Raw genomic sequence first — 21,106 nt, 5'->3', positions numbered from 1 at the left:
TCACATTATTTTTTACATACAATTACCCATTTATACAGGTTTTTTTTCTGTTAAGTAGCTTTGGGTTTGGTGAAAGCACCGCTTATAAAATTGGTCAATCACAGGTTCCACCAAATTAAACATTTCACATCACCTACTCACTGGAGCCAATGGGAATACATTACACTGGATCAGTAACATCATCACCTACTCACTGGAGCCAATGGGAATACATTACACTGGTTCATGATGTAGAAGCTTAGCAAAGCGGTCGATATACAAACCATTCAACACGATCTACTGCTGTTCATATTCTCACCAAAGCTGGGCTTGAAACACAGTGAATAACATCCATAATGGGACAGCCAAAAATAAGGCACCCATCAGAAGCTACAGGCAAGCGAGCCACGAAGAAAGAAATCCATGGTCCCACATGCGTACTGACAGTGGCAGCGAACCATCCAAATTTAAATTTTTGCTACTTTGTCAAAATTTGCTACCGGTAGCAAAATATGACATGCATAAGCGTCAAAGTTTGCTACCTTGTCAAAATCTGCTTCCTGGTCAAAATCTGATACCTGTACCAAAATGTAATTTGTAACTATAAACGTTATATTTTTGGTCATTATTATTATTATCATTATTATTATTATTATTATTACTATTATTATTATTGCTGCGCTAGCGACTCCGAAGCCAGCGTCGCATTCCGTCTGGTGTTCCTGTGGGTTAGGGAGGCAAAAACCAACAGGGACTGCTTCGCCTCCTCGCACTACAGCGAACCCTGCTGGCCAGGCGGCCAGTGAGCTGAGGCGAATACCTGCAGTGCTAGCCTTTGTATTCCAGAGGCCGGTAGCTCGCTGACATCCGCCCTAGAGTTCCTGGGTGTAAAAAAGCCGGCTTGGTCGTGGGATCGGAGGTGTGTTTTTCATATAGGAAAGTCTGAGACCTAGGAAACGATGGCACAATATATGAGGTAAGACTTACAGGAATTGTTTTGTCAGCACCGGGTACTTTAGTGCTTCATAAGTGTTCGGTGAAAACAAGACACTTGTACTTTTCCTGTAAGCGGAGTTTCCGTGATCTCCAGTCCTAGGAAAGTTCTTTGTTCCCTGAGCTCTTCAACTGGATTTGGTTTTGGCTCTTGCTAATTTTAATTAGGATTTCTTGGCAGCCTGTGGTGTGTATTTTAACAGGTGTGTTCCGGCACTTGTCTTCACGTATCAATGAGTCTCTCTGACTCCCTCTTGTGGTTCCAAACAGAACTGCGGCCAAGTATTCCCAGGTTCAAATAATTTTTCTTAACAGTGTTTTTGTCTTTTGACAACAGCATTTTTCAATGCATTTTGTTTGAGGTAAATATTTCATTTTTTCACTTGTAGACACAATTCCCATCCGCACTGATACACCGCGTGAGATGGCATTTTAATTGCCTCTTCTTTACATCTCCCCACAGTGTTTGCAATCCTTCGGAGTGGTTCTGTTGCGCCAATTTTAAGTTCTTATCATTTTAAATGTTTACGCTGCTTTTAGCTTGTCTGACGAATCTATTTATATTGGAGTGCTTTTATAAGTCAAGGTCTCTTTTTATGATTCGTTTCTTTCTGCAGGACAAGTTCTTTATTCAAGATCTTTTACAAGACGTTTGAAATGAACAACCAAACTAAACGGCATTTGCGTCAGAAACTCGGATAAGTAGGAAATGTCTAGACAACCACTTTTTTTTGTTTTCATTGTTATTCTTGCATTGAATCTTTATTTACATAGCGTTAGAACAAGGATAAAGTATTTTACACATCAGGCACAATTAATTCACCCCCATTTTAACATGCTAAACGTAACCAACATTTTCAATACAAAACTTATAATGTGAGAAACAAACTGGTCACTCTCACCTCGGCAAGCTTAAAGTCCCATTTGTGGATAATTAGCGCACACACACACTCCTCCTAATGTGAGCAGTAAGAGACCATTCACACTGTATCAATCCGGGCTGCAGACTCTAAGATGATATACGCAGTGGACACAAAAGGATTTAATTCCAAACTATCAACTTCAAACATCTGCACAGCCCTCTTTATTTGATTGATGCAACACTTTGAATATTCAGGTTTATGGTGCACCTCTGCTGTGATTGACTGCAATGACGACGAGCTCTGTACAGCGCAGTGCTGCCCCCTACAGGACTGAATTATATAAGGGGGGGGGTCTAGGGGCTGAGGAAGGGGTCGAGGGGGGTCCCGTTGAAGCTGGCGTCCATGAAGATGGCGAGTGTGCCCACCGTAGTGAAGATAACGAAGATCCAGAGGAAGAGGCGGTCCACTACCATCGCTACGTACTGCCAGTCCTCTGTCAACTAGACAGGAGAGACGAGGGAGAGGGAGAGGGAGAGGGGATGGGGAGAGGGAGTGAGGAGGGGGGGAGAGGGGAGGGGGAGAGGGAACAGGGAGAGGGGAGAGAGGGGAAGGGGAAGTTAGAAAAAAGCATGTAATTAACTTTAACATTCAATTGTTAGTCACACAAACGAGTCTCATATGGGATTACACTCAATAGTACTTCAGAATTCATTTTTGACTTTTAGTCTATGAAATAGAAAAATAGCAGTGAGGTCAGAATGACAGGTACTTTCATTTTAAATCATGATATCTGGAACTACACTTGGTTAAAGAAGTCTCTGTTTGCAAGTCATGCTTTCTGATAGTACTGCACTTCCTTGGTCACCTGGAGAAACTACAATATTTTTGCCGTTTTCCCTGGCTTGTCTAATGGTTATACTCTGCATTTACCATAGTTAACAATGTCTTACCATACCTCTCTGTGCTTTACAATGCTCCCCTATGCTTTACCACACCTCCCTGTGCTTTACAATGCTTCCCTATGCTTTACCACACCTCCCTGTGCTTTACAATGCTTCCCTATGCTTTACCACACCTCTCTGTGCTTTACAATGCTTCCCTATGCTTTACCACACCTCTCTGTGCTTTACAATGCTTCCCTATGCTTTACCAGACCTCTCTGTGCTTACAATGCTTCCCTATGCTTCACCATACCTCTCTGTGCTTTACAATGCTTCCCTATGTTTCACCATGCTTTTACAAGGAATTCACTGTCATGCTTTCATCCAATAACATACCCCAGAGGACGCAGCTGAGGGGGAAAGACCCAGGAAGTGCAAACAGATAATCGAGAATAAAGCACAGAAACTGAGCACTTCTTGTAACCTAAAGTAGTACCAGCTATCATGTTTTTAAATGAAAATACAGGTGTGCTGTAACATGTGTTTCTCTCAAAACTGCACACTTGAGACCCGTGCAGCTCATGGAAGTGCACAAGGAGTAAGGTCTTTGGAATGGCTGTGTTACTTGAATGAAGAGTGGAAACTCTTGAGAGCTCTCATTCTCATCCCTGTGTGCGGATCCTCACCGCTCCGTCGTCCTGCTCTGCCTGGAGCTGTTCTGCTATGTAGGTGATCGCGTCCACAGCCGACTTGAGATCTGGAGGCAGAGTGAGGTACTGACTGGGCCCGTTAATGAAGCGTCTCATGTCTGAGGTCTGGTTCTCATTCTGGTAACTGGAGAGAGATATATATATAAACCATATAATCACACAAACAGGAACGTGGGCTCATACTCGGATACTGTGTTCTGAGAAAATGCAGTTAATCCTTTATAGAGAGAAGCCAGACTAATGCCAGGGCTTAGAGGACTGAGCTGTGATGAGAGGCTGAATAGAGTCTGGAACTAAGAAGAATTAGCCAGGCATGACTGAAGTCTTTAAAATCTTAAAAGGAGTTGACATAACCCTAACCAATACCTTAAGAGCAGCACAGAAACCAGGACCAGAGGACACAGAATTTTAGTGGACTTAGGACAGAGGGAAGGAGACACTTCTTCACACAGAGAGTGGTGAGTGGATGGAATGGGCTACCTAGCCATGCTGTTGAGTCACTGGGATCTTTTAAAACCCAACTTGACAAAGAGATCCATCAGCTACTAGGAAGCGGACGAGCTTAGATGGGTCGAATGGCTTCTCGTTTGTACATTTTCTTATGTCCTTATATAAGCCCTTATGACTGATTAGCTCCCCCTTGTGGTTGAAGTAGAAATGCAGGGAGGATATATGTTTATAAACATAGCCTTAATATCTAAGGGTCTACATATTTACCTTTTCAGCTGTTTTGGTGTAATCCCTTTTGCTATGAGTAAAGTATTTTTTATTGGAAAATGAGTTATCGGGTCCCAAAATAAAACCAAAATCTCTCTACAAGATTGTAGCTTTTAGACTGTGTCAAGTTCAGTAAAACACTTGCAGTACCACAGGAAACCAGTGGATGGTGCCATTACTCCATCTACTGCTTCACAGTCTGAAACTGCTAAATTTGTATGAAAAAACTAATGAAATAGCTAGTTTCCCAGTATGGTTTTCTAATATTGTTTACATATTTAAGAAAGGTGTTACTTCACGAGTAGAACAGGATCTGTGTGTATTCCTTTCCACCTTAAATTTGTTTGTTAAGTCACTTTTCATTGCTTATTAAGTCCATATTTTGTATATTTTAATTCCCTTGAAGGCATGTTTAAGTTGTTCGGTATTAATTAAATTGGACAAATCGTGTTAATTACTCAGCACAACACGATGCGTTCCCTCGGTTTCCCTTGCTTACACAATTATTGAGTGCTAATCCATACCAATCTGGCAGTGTGATTTAATATAGAACCTGCCGTGATCAAACCAACTAAAAAGCTGATATTTGATGATGTGTCTTCCCTTTCTTTTATCCAGTATTGTTACCCTTTAGAGTTATACTGCTTTCCTCCTGTACTGTGCATAGTTGGGAATGTTTAGAGGAATTGGCTGCAGCTATCACTTATATTTGAGCATCAAAAGAAACTTGAAACGTATCACTTATATTTGGCTACAATTCACTAGATGTGATCGAAAAATGACAAACTCTGTTTTAGAGCAGGTGCAGTGACTTTTGTATTGTGCTGATTAACAACTGACATCACGAAGATGCTGCAAAATGATCTGTCGATCTCGGGCAGGTGTTGTGACTCTTGGTCTCCCGGTTCGTGACTCTGTCATTGACAGAGTGTGTCTGGTTATACCGTCTCGTCAGGTTTGAAATTGCTGGCTGTGGGCACCCAAGACGGGGATCCACAGCACACTGCCCTAGTCCAGCCTCCAACATGCCGATCGCACGAAGGCGCTGCTCTCTGGACAGACGTGGCATGTTGTTTCTGTGATTTTCTTTATTGCTTTTATACAAGCTTGCAATTCAGCAGCTGAAATCGCTCCATATCCAGCGTCTGATCAGCTGTCTCACTAAGTAGGTGATTAAGTGCATGTGCTTCAGTCACAGTCACTCAAGCGTGTCATGGTCAAGGGTGAATGATCGAGTGATTGAAAAGAAACCAAAAACATTTCGTCAATGTCCATCATATATATACCTTATTTTTTTTAAAAAATAAATGTGTTCTAATAGTGATAAGTTTATTTTGATGCTCGGTATTTAATAGGGGTAGAACCGAACAGAAGCTTGCAGTTTTTATTTTATTTACAACAAATCTAAAGGAAATTGCAAATTTACTGACAACCCTTACAAAATGTACATTCTGATTTTAGAACAAGCAGTTTTAAAAAATAGAACGCAAGCGGTATTACAAAACAGTAATTCACAAACAGAGCACGCTACTTTACTCTCATTACATTCGAGTAACCTGTAGCTGTCCTTTTTCAGACAGGTAACAAACTTACACTTAAAAAAAAGAACTACGGTGAATGCATGACATGGAACACGCTTCAGCAGTGCAAACCCTGCGTGTCACACGAATCATCAGATCATCTCACTCGAAAACATGCATCAAAGGAGGGAAGGAGTGGGTTCGAGAGCTGGATCTTGAGAGAATATTTCAAGCTGCAGCCTGACCAAACCGGAAACAAATATATCTATAAAATGTAAGCCTGACAACTAACTGTATTTGTAACTGTAACTCGCTACCTTTTCAGAGTAATGTTTGTAGCTACTTTCAGTTTTGTTCAATGGTAATTCCTTTTTCAAAGTAGCTTCCACTCGGCTGGTCTCACACTCACCGGTTCTGTTAGGGGAGTGGGGGCTGCAGTGTGACTCAGCGGTTCTGTTTGGGGAGCAGGGGGCTGCAGTGTGACTCAGCGGTTCTGTTTGGGGAGCAGGGGCTGCATTGTGACTCAGCGGGTTCTGTTTGGAGAGCAGGGGCTGCAGTGTGACTCAGCAGTTCTGTTTGGAGAGCAGGGGGCTGCAGTGTGACTCAGCGGTTCTGTTTGGGGAGCAGGGGGCTGCAGTGTGACTCAGCGGTTCTGTTTGGGGAGCAGGGGGCTGCAGTGTGACTCAGCGGTTCTGTTTGGGGAGCAGGGGCTGCAGTGTGACTCAGCGGTTCTGTTTGGGGAGCAGGGGGCTGCAGTGTGACTCAGCGGTTCTGTTTGGGGAGCAGGGGGCTGCAGTGTGACTCAGTAGTTCTGTTAGGGGAGCAGGGGGCTGCAGTCTCACACTCACCGGTTCTGTTTGGGGTGCAGGAAGTTGCAGTTGGGTTTGCGGATGAAGTACTCGTCCGCAGCTCTGTTCACACACCCCGGAGTCTCTCTCTTGGGGTGCAGGCCCAACTCCAGGGGTGTCTCTTTCTTGGGCCGCAGCAGACCCAGGTACCGAGGGAGCAGGTGAATGAATATCTGAAGAACACAAGAACATTTACAATAAAGGAGGCAATTCGGCCTATGCACGTCTGGTTCCTGGCAGCTGATTGATCTCAAACCTTTGTCAAGTCGGATCTTAAAGGATCCCAGTCATTCAGCATCAATAACATGCCTAGGTAACTCATTCCACCCCCTCACCACTCTCTGTGTGAAGAAGTGTCTCCTTCTCTCTGTCCTAAATCCATCTAATCTCCAACTGTGTGTCCTCTGGTCCTGGTTTCTGTGATGCTCTTAAAGTATTGGTTCAGGTTAACTTTGTCAGTCCTTTTAAGATTTCAAAGACTTCGATCATGTCCCTCTAATTCTTCTTTGTTCCAGGCTAAATCGATTCTGTTTTTTCAGCCTCTCTTCATCGCTCAGTTTTTTCAGTCTATCTTCATTTGCACTTTGTGGGACAAAGGGTACTGACATTAGGATATGGGTGTAATTAGGTTTAATTTTCAGGGGCTCACAAAGTAGTCTAATACATCACTCCCCTTTTTGAGTAGCCTGCTTATTTTTGAAGGGGCTTTGCTACTCAATGCCATCATTTTTAATCTTTTTTTGTGCTTCTGAGCAACAGCTGACCAATGCAGCCAGGATGGAGATATCCAAGCTAAGGAAAAGCAATCCTACCCGATGCTTTCCTTTTGGTGACTTTGGATACCAGTATCTCCGCCCCACTCAACCACGGTGTGTCATCAGCTCAGCTGGTCAGAAATGACTCAAAAACTGAAAGGGGTGAAACCTGTTGCATAAATGAAGAGGTTTCACAGTGTTCCAATGGAAAACCCCAGTCAAATACTCTAAAAGATGAGTGATTTAATAGTATTTTGTGAGTGTGAATGTAAGGGGCACTAGGACCCTGAAGAAGCAAGTGCCACTGTCGGCCATTTTTGTAGTTTTTATTAGGAAACCATGCCGCTTGTAGGCTGTATGAATGTAGCAAGACCCAAGGTGGGAGTTTTGACATTGTTATTAGATGGCATATCTGAACTGAATGTACTACTACATACCTGATTTTTTATATCAATGATTTTCTTGCTAAAATTATTAATAAAATCATCACAGTTGCTGATGAAGGAGTGTTTAAAGCAGGCTCCCTCATTAGATTTGTTAATTTAGCTAGTCTCAAAATGAAATGGAGGGTTTTCCTTATTTGTTTCAGTAAGATTTGAGTAGTAGGCTGAACACAGTGCAGCCCTGTTCAAGCTGAAGACAGTCCAGTCCTGTATTTTAAAAGATTATCTTTCCAGGCGAGATAACAGACCTGCAATTTGATGCCTTTCCATCTTTGTTCTGGTTTCCTTGAACCAATGAGAGAATATTTTAAAAACCACTGTCCTAGTTTTCAATGATGCTGCAGTATCCAAGATATTAATTAAAGTGCTGTTATAATTATCAGCTAACTCTTCAGCCGACCCTAACTGACTAAGAGCTGGAGCAGACAGGTCTTCCAAGAACATACCAGTAGTTGATGAATTATAGGAAGGAGATTTAATAGGTCATTTGGTGCTTGACAGAACTAGAGAATGATATTTAAAAAACAGCAGAATGGTCTGAAAACACAAGCTCAGTAATTAATAGATTCTGAATATTTAAACTACGGGTGATAACTAAGCCTAACGTATGGGCAGCAGTGTGTAGTGGTTAGGGCTCTGGACTCGGAGGGTCATGGGTTCAATCCCAAGTGGGGGGACATTGCTGCTGTACCCTTGAGCAAGGTACTTTACCTAGATTGCTCCAGTAAAAACCCAACTGTATAAATGGGGAATTGTATGTTAAAATAATGTGATATCTTGCAACAACTGTAAGTCGCCCTGGATAAGGGCGTCTGCTAAGAAATTAATAATAATAATATATATGTTCATGGTATGGGTAGGGCCAGCAACATGTTGAGTCAACCCAAGAGACTCTAGCAACATCCTAAAAACGCTAGCAAGGGGATGGCAATCCACATCTATTAAAGTCTTCTGACAGCAAAATCCTATCAAGCTTAACAATCATTGTAGATACAAATCCACCAATTTGAGATAGGAAAAGAAAATTGCGTCTAGGTGGCCAATAAATAACGGATTACAAACGGCAAAAGCTAGTATTTCAAATGAAGGATAGCCTTCAATGTTATCATGATTAAGAACAAACTCTTTACCAAAGATAGTAGCAATACCTCCTCCTCACCGTTGAGAGGAGGAGAACCCTGATGGACACGCCTCTTCTATAGGACACGCCCCTGAGAGAAGAAGAACCCTGATGGACATGCCTCTGCTATAGGACATGCCCTCTGAGAGGAGGAGAACCCTGATGGACACGCCTCTGATATAGGACACACCCTCTGAGAGGAGGAGAACCCTGATGGACACGCCTCTGATATAGGACACACCCTCTGAGAGGAGGAGAACCCTGATGGACACATCTTTGTTATAGGACACGCCCTCTGAGAGGAGGAGAACCCTGATGGACACATCTCTGCTAGCTCAGCATTCTCATTCTGTTTCAACCAAGTCTCTACCAGGGCTAAAATATCTAGATTTGATTCTAAAATAAAATCCCTAAATTACGACAGATTTCCTAACTAAAGACCATGCATAATGCCAAGCGTAGGGTAAGAGGTTCAGAGCTATCTGAACGATCACAAGATGTCGTAGTGACAATTTTAATGAAATGATTCTCAGGACAAGAACCCCAGGAAGAGGCTCCCAAACGACAATGGAGGGCTGTCACTACTCAATGGAGCCATTCATCTGTAAAGACTGGTCATTTAAACTGAGGTGATGAAGCCTCTCTTCTCCAGCCTCACCTTGCGCACCCAGAGGGGCATGTCGTGCGTGCTGGAGGAGCGGTGGTGCAGGTTCAGCACCACCACACTCAGGATCACAGAGAAGGTGACCAGGATCATGGTGAACATCAGGTAGTTGACTATGATGGGCACTCCTAGGGAGGTCTCAGGAACCTTGTCAGCTAACAGCAGCAGGAACACAGTGAGGGTCAGCAGCACATTGATGGACAGACCCATCTTCTCACCTGCAGGGGACAGGAGGACAAAGTATTGGAATCAATAAAGTTATCAGCCACAGCTAGAAAGCAATTGTGGCTAACAAAATGCTTCCATGCACATCCATTCACTGTATGGTTTTCAAATGTGTGAAACATGATATGTGCTACGCTAGGTTAAAGAAATCTCTGTTTGTAAGCCATGCACTTTGTAAATTGAAACGCATGTTTAAACGATGGACGGGGGCTTGTCAAGAAAATAAAACACTGGTATATTAAATTAAATTTTTAAAAAATCACTTTCTTTTTTTTTGTTAAATTTAGAATCTCCAATTCTTTTAACCCCCGATTTTCTCCCAGTTTGGAATGCCCAATTATTATTATTATTATTATTATTATTATTATTATTATTATTATTATTATTATTATTTTTCTCCTTCACTGTGGTGATTCTCCACACAGCTCAGGGACCTGAGGCTCAGTGGGCGTCCTCCGATCCCACGAGCCAATCTGCGTCTTTTTACACCCAGGAACTCGAGACCGGATGTCTGCAGGCTACCTGCCTCTGGAGGACAAAGACCAGCCCAGCAAATCTCCGCCCCCAAGTTCACTCGGCGTGTAGGGGTCACCGCAGAGCAGTGAGGAGAAACAGTCTAAGCCAGATCACACCTCCCCAACCCTGGGAGCACCAAAGCCAACTCGTCGCCTGCCCGGAGTCCCCAGAGAAGACCAGCTGCCTCGCACAACCAAGATTGGAACTTGCAATCTCTGGTTGTATGACTCACCCTGCATGCTGTGCTGCAGTGCTTTTACCAGGTGAGGCATTGGGGGACCCCCTAAAAAAATCACTTCCAATTGGATATTAAGCTTCACATTTACTACAGTACTAAGCAGTACACAGTACCATTTTTTCTGTAATGTAGAAAAAGCCTAGATACATCAGGTAAAGCAGAACTGTGCTTCTGTGGGTGAATGAAGAGTTATTCCAAGTGTTGAACAGAAACAGCGTTTGAATACATCCCACAGGTGGTGTTATAACGTTTCTAGACATGATGCTGGCTCTTTAGTGAACGGTAAACCGCGGGGTCTTTCTGAGTTGCACCTGCGTCAGGAGGGAGGTAGAAGTTGAAAATGGCAATGATGGTGATGAGAAGGCAGGGGATGATGATGTTGAAGACATAGAAGAGAGGCTTGCGCTCGATGATCAGGTAGAAGGTGATGTCTTCATACAAGTCGTCTCCCACGTTCTTCCGCGACGGCATGTGGCGGATCAGCCACTCCCCGTTCTCTGAGGGGGAAAAACCATTTACCTTTGAGCAAGCGAGCATCACCAGCTGTAAGGCACCCATGCAAACCCAGTCAATCCAGGAAATCAATATGTATTGACATGATTTCCTAGGTCTCATACCTTCCTATGTGAAAAATGTACACATGATGGTAAAAGGAAATTGGATGTTTTTAATGGTAATTTATTTGAAGCCATTAGTGCAGAATATTTATCAATCGCTCCTTGCAGGTACTTCAAGGCTAATCAGGTTTGCAAGGTTGCATGAAGGAACTAAATCAACTTTGAAAACACGTCTGTCATTGGAAAAGCAGTGATTAGGGCCAGCGTGTTTGCCTTCTGGGAATTCTTTTAGAGAAAATAAATGCCCAACATTTAGAATGTTATTTTTTTCTGGAGAAATATATATATTTCAAAAGAAGCACTCAGGTCTAAGAGTGAAACGTTCTCAATTGTTTTTCCCATGTATATTTCCCAGCATTTTAGCTCTGTGTACTTTAACAGAACCAGCACATTACATTGTTCCTAATTCTTGTTTAAAATTTCTGTATTGTATAATGTCACATTTCTACCTGCCCCATGAAACCAGTGTGTAAAACTCATCTCGTTCCCAATATCACACTGGGGCCGGTTGCCCCTGCAGTCTAGAATCCAATCTGCATTCATTACACACAAGTCAAACCTGAATGCATCACAAGTCTGTATATTTGTTATATATTAGTGAATTCTCTCCAATATTTCCCTGACAGTATAATATGTTCACAGCCCTCACACTCATATACATATTGATTTTAAAGAAGGCGAGTGAAGAAACTAGCTACTTGTACTCATTGTTGCCTTATCAGCAGGTATTCAATAAATCCATTCATTGACCTGTTGATTTGAAGACAAGAAAAACTGTCCTTTCACATTCCCAATTGAGTACTGATCAATGACAGTTCACAATATTTTACCCTCGGTACACCAGTATGACAGAAACACGTCAGTGTCAGTGAAAGGATTTATCCAATACCTGCCAATAAATACTTCTTAAAGACAAGCGGTACGAGTATCGAGTTTCTGCGCATCACTATTTAAAACCCGCCTCTCTCGTCCTTCTCATTGGACGCTCGTTAGGTAACTTCCACAATCAGGACGGAGAGATCGAGTTCTGCCAGCCCGCATGGGCAGCAGTGTGGAGTAGCGGTTAGGGCTCTGGACTCTTGACCGGAGGGGGTTCAATCCCAGGTGGGGGACACTGCTGCTGTACCCTCGAGCAAGGTACTTTACCTAGATTGCTCCAGTAAAAAACCCAACTGTATAAATGGGTAATTGTATGTAAAAATAATGTGATATCTTGTAACAGTTGTAAGTCGCCCTGGATAAGGGCTTCTGCTAAGAAATAAATAATAAAATAAATAAATGCTAACTGGGGCTGACAGACAGACACACAGACAGACCCAATTGAAATGGATCTGCTGCTGATAGAAATGGACGACTTGATTTCAGCTCAAGTCAGTCCCAGTGGAAACGTGGTTTTATGGACGTGTATGAATTTCTTGCAGGAGGACAGTACAATGGTTACACTCTGGTGTACCGGGTAAACTTGGACAAGATTTATTTGAGAGCTCTTATGAGGCCACAGGAGAGTTTTAGGTCCCAAGGATTTGATAACAGAAACAGAGAATGAGACACAAAGTCATACTAAACTAGTAGTGTTGGCAGGTTAAGTTATTTGCATAATATGTTTGAATTTCAAACCTGAGTAGACATTAACTGTAGAAAGAGGCATTGTCATACAGTTAACAATGATCAGCGTGGATTAGGGGAGCACCGAATAATTGACTAATCCAATAGTAAAGGGACAGTTAACCTCACAAGCTGGTCGTAGAAGAGTCATGTGATTCTGAAGTAATTGGGAAGTGTTTGCTATGGAGGTGCGATTCATTAACATAAATGACATTTAGAAACAAACAAATCCATGATTTGTAAATGCTTTAGTTTTGAAAGTGTCGAATGGTTGGCGTGTTCGACTAACCCTATCCCGGGTTACGTTTTAGTATCTCATTCAGATTCCATTGAGAGTTTGGGCCTCACCGCTGAAGCTGCTGTCGATAGTGACTTCCCGGACCTCGTTGCCTTTCTTATCGAGCGCGTGCTGCAGATCGATCTCGGAGGCGTCGTAGGTGTACGAGCGGAACACCATGGTGCAGTTCTGCCAGTCGAAAGGGAAGAACGTCACCTGGGACAGGGAACAGAGGGGGTTAGAGGAGGGACAGAGTAGGGAGGGAGGGGAAACTGTACCGTGCCAAAACAACCTGATTACAATTTTTGTGAGTAATTTGTTAACATTATATTTTCCTACTAAGATCTACGCAGGCATAGATAACTACAACCTACAATGCAAAAGACAAGTCTGTTATTTCCCTGATTTATTCTGAATGAGTGATAGTGACAATATGACACATGCATGTTCATGAAAGAGATTTCCAAAGCCCACACACATGTTTGGTTACACTTTAAAATAATGGTGCACGTTTCTCTGAATTCTGTGGAGTTCCACTCGAATTCGTTATGAATTTGTGGCCTTTTTTTTATCATATTCCAAAATCGTTACAAAACATGTGTTACTCCTCCATGTAAACCCATAAAACTCCTAAGAAGATGATAATGAATGCACTGCCATTATTTTAATATAACCTGCCTCCATGATATGTTTGCATACCGTACTCTAAAAAAGTTTTTGCGTAAATTAAATGCAGTTTAATTGCCAACGCAGTCCTTTGTATTGTTAGTGTGCTTGTGCAAGTTACCTGTAGACCTCCACAATATCAGTTGAAAGCATCACTTAGCGTGAGACGTTGCATGGGATGAGAGTTGCCGATGTGTTTTACCAGCTGCTATGTACCCCACCAAAGAAGCACCTGTGTGCCAATAACTTTGCCTTACATGCTGCTAACAAGATCAGGCCAGTAAGTCTCACCTACTGTGTATTGCCATCATTTTGTAGGTCTCAAATTTAGATGAAAACGCATGCATCACAGTAAAGGTGAATTGGATTTTGGAATGGTAATGATTTTGAAGCTCTTGAAGAATCTATTTGTTTTAGGGCAGTTCGGTATGGTTAGTGGCTTGGATGCTCTTTGCACACCCCTGCTGAGCTGGCTCTCCAGTACCTTGATGCCGCACGTGCTGCGGTAGATGGCAGGGGGGGTCCAGGTGACCATTCCATCGCTGTAGACTTGTACGTGAACATGAAGAGCCACATCGAAAACGCCATCATTACTGGAGGAGAGAAGACACAGAGAAATCCAATTACAAACCAAAACCCCTGCAAAGGAACATGGCTATTAATAATACAACATATTTTCAATATACAGTCTGTTATACTAAACGACTCAGTGAAATAATTATGTTGGGATCATTTCAATACTGTGCAGCAACTTAATTACATGTGAACCTTTCCCAAAGGCATATGAAGGGGGGTAACAGTCAAATGCCTGATGTGATATTAACCAGAGTGATATTATCAGGAGCCCCCACTGTCTTCTGTTTTGGAAAATAATAAACAGCATCAATTCCCAGATGGTTGAGTGTGTTTAAACTGCAGTATTCTGTGAATGAAGCCGACCTTGTCTCCACTCACTTGTTAATGAGGTAGATATCCGGACGCCACACCCTCGCTGAAGGAATTCTCAGTACCTGGATGTTGTCGTGTTCCGCTGGGTTCCAGCTCAACCGGTAATCTGTCCAGGCCTGAGGGGAGAGAGGGAGGAGGAGAGGAGAGGAGAGGAGGAGAGAGACGGAAATGAAGGATACAAACACACACAAAAACAACTAGCTGCCATTTTTCAAAACTCATTGTTTAATAGGAAATACGGATCTAGGGAAATTGATTTTAAAGCCTTTTAAAGTGAACCAGTGAGAATGTTGCTCGTGCTAATAAGAAAAAGAATCTTTCCGCCTTTGTTAGCGCTTCTTTAGAGAGGGTGTAATAGGAGTGTGAGTGTTGTCTGATACACGAGGAGAGACACAGGAGAGCTGCAGGTGAAACGCCACATCCAGGGTTATTTACAGTATTCACAATGATTTTCACAGCTCCTGTTCCGCTTGTGCGTTGAGGCTACTAGGGTACCAGCAATGATCCCATGTGACTGGCTAAAGGATCTCCATCACTCGGACTGTCGTGCCTCAACAGCATGAAGGTGTGTTAGAGGCTCCCTTTTTATAACAAGAAGCTCCGCTAGGACACACACATTGACGCACACACACTGGAACACACACACCGGCTGGGACCCACACACACCCAGACACACACACACACCCAGACACTGGAACACACACACTGGGACCCACACACACACTGCAACACAGACACTGCAACACAGACACTGGGACACACACACACACACACACTGCAACACAGACACTGGGACACACACACACACACACTGGGACACACACACACACTGGGACACACACACACTGGGACACACACACACACACACTGGGACACACACACTGGGACACACACACTGGGACACACACACACACACTGGGACACACACACTGGGACACACACACACACTGGGACACACACACACACACACTGGGACACACGCACACACTGGGACACACACACACACGCACACACTAATATTGCTAGTGCATGCTTTAATGCTTTAAAAGCTCTTTCAGTTCTTCAGACATCCAGAAACTCACCAGATCCATGAACACATTGGTGGTCACCTCTTCATTCTTCTCAGTCTGCAAGGAAATGAAAGCGATGATGGAAACACATAGACTCATTCAAATTTTATGAACAGTTTCAGTGCCTTTGACTCTGGGTATTGTACGGTCTCACCTAATGTGTCAATGGCAAGCAGTCTCCTGAACTATGGTTGGAACTAGCGATAGCACCGAAAAGTCATCTAGACTACAAAATGACAGTCGATGGACTACCAGAACCTGTTAGCAGACTAATCACACCTTTCAATTTCAGAGCAGCAGCATCAGCAACACAGTAATGTTTCTGTGTGTTTAAAGGTTTATACTAGTAGCAAACGAGCAAGGTATGCTGCTGTTTGAATTAAACGGAAATTGTGAAGCGTGTGGTTTCAAAAAAGTGAATTCTGAAATAAGTGCAAGTGTAAGGATTTTTTTTTTTAAAAGCTGAATAAAACTATTTTAACAGAATGAACTTAGTTGCAGGAAGGACCAGTCAAGAGTTGTTTCTTGTTTTTTATTCCTCTGAGAAATGCCTTTGCCTTTGTGCTTGCTTCTAAATATAGAATATGAGTTAGAGGGCAAAGTTTGCCCATAGTAAAATAACTGAAAATGCAACTGCTGCTACTGCAACCAAGTCATTTCTTGCTAGTTTTTAAAATATTTATTTACTTTAAATACTGGGGCAAGTTTTGCACTTGCTTCAGATCGGGTACATTATTTTATAATAAAAAAATATTGTAGCCTACTTCGCTAAAGTAAAAACAGGCATCTGTTATTTTGAAATACTACTGTTTCAGATTATTACTTACAATACCAATGAGGCACAAAATCCACCCACTGCGATGTTTAGAAGAAAAATTAATGAAACGTTCCTGAGTTGATTTGATGTGTGAACGAATACAAACATCACAACAATAGAGATTATGTTGAAAAATATAATGCTGCGATACAACCAGCACGGGATACAGCACAGGTGAAGCAACATGTTTTTTGTGAACACTGCAGGGTTTGGAACACTTTAAGATAACTGGGCTATTTCTAATTGAAGTTTCTAATTGAGAGGGCTTGACTTCAAACTGGTCCAGTTGACCACACAGCTTTGTCTAGCCTTGAACTGACACTAATCAGACTAGCAGTCTTAGAGATCATGTTCTATTTAAAACTAAACCAACCAGCCAGGGGATTGACAGCCTGCGACAGCTGGGAGCAGACAGACCTCCCTCTAGATAGACCTTCAACCTGCTCCGAACCAGCGATCCAGAGCAGGGCAGCTCAGATACTGCTGGACAAACCTGACCTGCTGGTGCTTACTTTATGCTTCTGAGATCTGAGCAGATCACGATCCAGCTAAAATGTCAGTAACATACATCCTGTACAAAAGAGGAGAATGCCATCTGGTCCATTAAAGCTCATCCGGTTCCTAATGGCTGATCGATCTAAGAACTTGACAAAAGTTGGGTCTTAAAGGATCACAGTGATTCAGCATCAACATCACGACTAGGTAACCCATTCCATGCCCCCCCCCTCTGTGTGTCTCCTTCCCTCTTAATCTCCACTTAGTCTCCAGTTGTGTCCTCAGCTCCTGGTTTCTGTGCTGTGCTTAACGTATTGGTTTGGGTTAACTATGTCAGCTCCTTTTAAGGTTTTAAAGACTTCAGTCATTGGCAAGGTATACATTGAGTTTTTCATTCAAAAGATATTTGTAAACAGAGGTATTTCACAAGGGATGTGACGAGAGTGTGGTGATTTATCTAGTTTCCACATCCTTTCCCTGTGCCCTTTGCCGACATTCATTGTACTGGGGTTGCTAGGCAATCATGGACCAGGGACCACGGTTATTATGGGATGTCACGACTGCAGCTTGCTTTGAGAGCACTTTAAAAGGTCATTTAAAAAAAAATGAAATATAATTCAAATCTAAAAGTTAGCGTTTTTTAATTCTGGCCTGGGACCACTTATTTGAATCCCTGCATATGATGCCTCAGATTCTAATACCCTCAATAACGTGTGCTAAAGAATCCGATTATAATTATAATTATTAGCTCCATTTATCTAAAAATGCAATTGTGGCATACAGATGGACTCTAATTCTCTCATTGTACTTATGTTACTATCGTTATAATTCTTGTTTCATTAAAATTACCAACTGGGCAAGCTCTAGGTATGTACAAATGCACGTGGGACATGAAGGTGTACTCATGTAGTGAAGCATCCACTATATGCAGGAAAATAATAATAATAATAATAATAATAATAATAATAATAATAATAATAATAATAATAATGGCCAGAATTACTTCAAGGATCCCCAAATCCTTGAAGTATTGATTCACCATCAACACCATGGCTTGCTATGTGTTTCTTTCAAAACTCCCCATTTGAGCCCTGTGTAGCTAATGGCAGTGCACAGTAGCCGGGATCTGTGGGATTGTGTGGCGCGAGGCTCTGAGTTCTTACCACACTGACGAGCGAGGCCAGGGTCATGCCCACCCTCACCCTCACCCTGTCCCCCGTCTCCTTCGCTGGGCGCACCTTCAGGTTGTAGTCCTTGTACAGTTTGGCTGTCAGGTTGTTCTCTCCTTCAGAGGCGTCTACAACCAGAAACAATGAACAGCCATATTAAACCACACATCGCAGACAGCACGAACATATGATCTGTATTACCAGCACTTCATAGATCTATCTTTATCCTAAACTGCCGTGTGCAGATGTATCAGAACACCCCCATTGCTTCTGGAGTTTTGATTTGTTGTGCGTATGAAATCAAACCACTGGAACTGAAAATCTTGGAAAAATGTCAAAATCACAACAAACTGCCTCGCAAAAGCACAGGATTACTTCCTGTTAGGATTTCTCTATCAACCTTGCGTGCTGATTTGCTGATTGGGTAACTGAAGGGAAGTGGCTCATTTTGTTTTTTTATATCAACAAAATGAGGTATTTAAATTAATTGTAGCTAACAAAATAAAGCCAGAAATCCATTTTGCACTTCCATTAGCTAGTGGTGATTGGCTTGCTTTCGAGGAAGTTTGTTACTGCTTTGCTTCCTGGGTCACCTCAGCAGTGTCTTCTGGGCTACTGGCTGAAAGCATGTCAGTCAATAGGGGGAAGCAGCTGATTGGTTATTGACAGGAAAGAAGCCAGTGAAGGGGCGGGGGCAATTTCACCCTCCAGGAAGTGCTTGCAAACAGTGATTTTTTTCGCCTGGTGTAGTACCAGGTATCATGTTTTAAAATTAAAATCCTACTTTGAATCAGTCCTGTGTTTTATTTTATTTGCTGGAGGTAGCAGGTACCTGCTAATGCCACTTTGGTTATTATATGACTCCCAGTTAACACCCAACTTAATATCACTTAAAAGCATGAGATTGGAAGACACGTTGCTGTATTTAAATATCCAGAATTACTATGTATTTACATAGTAGTTATTTAGTAAATACATGCGTGCTTACACATTGTTACAATGTTATTATGCATAGTTACAATGTACTTAATGTGTAAATATTTTTGCACGATATAACCCTAACCCTTTTCTGATACAATTGTGCACTTACATATATCGTGCAAAAAGATGTCCACATTAAATACACTGTAACTGTGCAGAATAACATTGTAATGATGTATAAGTACACATGTATTTAATAAGTAACTACTATGTAAATACACAGTAATTATTAATGTAAAGTGCTACCAAAGTGTGATAGAACAATATATTGTAGCACACAGAACACTGTTAACAGCTATTATTGTTTACTTTGTAATAAAATTGTATTACTCAGTAATAAAACACAGTGGAAGCATGGCAAAGCATAGGCAAACATTGTAAAAAAGCCATGAAAAAAACATGGGGAAACTGAGAATTGACTGCAAATGTACTCTAAACTTTTACAATGGTTATAGTACTTGAGTTATTTAGTATATTTATTGTATCAACACTGGTGAGTTTTTAATATCTATTTTGCCAGGTTACTGGTGAACGCCTAAATAAAGTCAACTCACCGTTTTTGATCCCTTGAAATGATATTAAAGGGAGTGCATTTTCAAAGCGTTTTTGTCGTTCAGTTTCCCTCCCTCCCTCTCCTATTAGTCCTTCACTCAAATACAAAATACAAAACTCACTTACCAGCCAAGACACCAAGGCAGGACACCACAAGAATAATTGCCAGTGCCTGCATCTTGTGGCCCTAGTTTTTGTGGACGAGGTGCGATTGTAATCCAGCGAGTTCTGCTCGGAAATGCACTTTGCTTGTGTTTCCGGTTTGTTTGTGTCTCTTCCAGGGGGTGTGGAGCACACACACTAACCTGTTGCTGTCAGTCAGAGCTCCTGCACTCCAGTTACACAGGCAGACTCAGTGTTGACATGCTGAAGGTTTATCTGGAGCACCTGTTTCTAGCATTCTATGTTGAGCAGCTGCTATAAAACACTATACATACTGTATATGAAAAGAAATGTAATGACTCCAAAGACAAAGGATCCGACTGGAAGTCTTTCTCAATGTCATTAATTAGAAATACTAAAATAAACTTAATACATTAAATAACAAACGATTGGATTAGAAGTCCTTCTCCATGTCTTCAAATGACGAAAAAGAACAATTAAAAACATTGAAGGAGACTGCTAGTCGAAATGCTTGTCGTTCAATTTAAGTTTCTTTGAGTTTTTGGATATGGCTCTCTGTGCTTTACAATGCTTCCCTATGCTTTACCATACCTCTCTGTGCTTTACAATGCTTCCCTATGCTTTACCATACCTCTCTGTGCTTTACAATGCTTCCCTATGCTTTACCAGACCTCTCTGTGCTTTACAATGCTTCCCTATGCTTTACCAGACCTCTCTGTGCTTTACAATGCTTCCCTATGCTTTACCAGACCTCTCTGTGCTTTACAATGCTTCCCTATGCTTTACCAGACCTCTCTGTGCTTTACAATGCTTCCCTATGCTTTACCAGACCTCTCTGTGCTTTACAATGCTTCCCTATGCTTTACCACACCTCTCTGTGCTTTACAATGCTTCCCTATGCTTTACCACACTTGCAGGGATAGTTAAAACAGCAATTGTTGTATTTGTTGAATTGTATGTTATTAGTTATTTCAGTAGTCTATGTATATCTTCTAGGATTGGGGTCTGCTCAGATCTCAGAGATAAACTAAACAGCAGCAGCCGCAGCAGCACGGCTGGGCCAGTCCTGGGCTGGACTCTTTATAAATAAGTATATTACTGAAAATAACAAAACCAATCGACAAAGAAAATAAATACGTTTGAATGAAGCAATTCAGAACTACTAAAAGAAACGCAATGCATGCAATGACAAACATTTAGAAGTGTCTTTCAGCGTCTTCAAAAACAACAAAACTCAATATTCGAGCACTCACAACCAATGCACATTTCATAACCAAGAAAACTAAAACGTGGTATTCTTTTCCCAAGGGTAGA

At 42.0% G+C, this 21,106-nt stretch overlaps 1 protein-coding gene across 2 annotated transcripts; it reads right to left on the bottom strand.

Moving 5' to 3' along the window:
- Positions 1-1,654: 1,654 nt before the first annotated feature.
- Positions 1,655-19,923, bottom strand: LOC117967611 (acetylcholine receptor subunit beta-like). 2 transcript variants are annotated; one of them, XM_034914846.2, is made up of 11 exons: positions 19,796-19,923; positions 18,131-18,264; positions 15,668-15,712; positions 14,592-14,701; positions 14,122-14,230; positions 13,043-13,187; positions 10,784-10,969; positions 9,488-9,711; positions 6,512-6,684; positions 3,403-3,550; positions 1,655-2,335 (listed from the first exon to the last, which is right to left on the bottom strand). In XM_034914846.2, exons 1-11 carry the CDS (start codon positions 19,845-19,847, stop codon positions 2,189-2,191), a joined length of 1,473 nt encoding a protein of 490 aa, XP_034770737.2. In that variant the 5' UTR covers positions 19,848-19,923; the 3' UTR covers positions 1,655-2,188. The 2 variants fall into 2 exon arrangements, with proteins under 2 accessions (XP_034770737.2, XP_058871493.1); XM_059015510.1 differs by lacking the exon at positions 15,668-15,712.
- Between the last annotated feature and the right edge of the window lie 1,183 nt (positions 19,924-21,106).

The sequence above is a fragment of the Acipenser ruthenus genome, chromosome 50 (assembly GCF_902713425.1).
Source record: "Acipenser ruthenus chromosome 50, fAciRut3.2 maternal haplotype, whole genome shotgun sequence".
Taxonomy (NCBI): domain Eukaryota; kingdom Metazoa; phylum Chordata; class Actinopteri; order Acipenseriformes; family Acipenseridae; genus Acipenser; species Acipenser ruthenus.
Note: the sequence above shows the minus strand (reverse complement) of the source record. Positions and strands in the feature narration are given on the sequence as shown.

Excerpts from the sequence above, each read along its gene's own strand:
- LOC117967611 (XM_034914846.2), bottom strand. The coding sequence starts at position 19,847 with ATGCAGGCACTGGCAATTATTCTTGTGGTGTCCTGCCTTGGTGTCTTG. Across the intron at positions 3,551-6,511 it reads CTGCACCCCAAACAGAACCG|TTACCAGAATGAGAACCAGA; the intron begins GTGAGTGTGAGA and ends ATCTCTCTCCAG. Across the intron at positions 2,336-3,402 it reads CAGAGCAGGACGACGGAGCG|TTGACAGAGGACTGGCAGTA; the intron begins GTGAGGATCCGC and ends TCTCCTGTCTAG.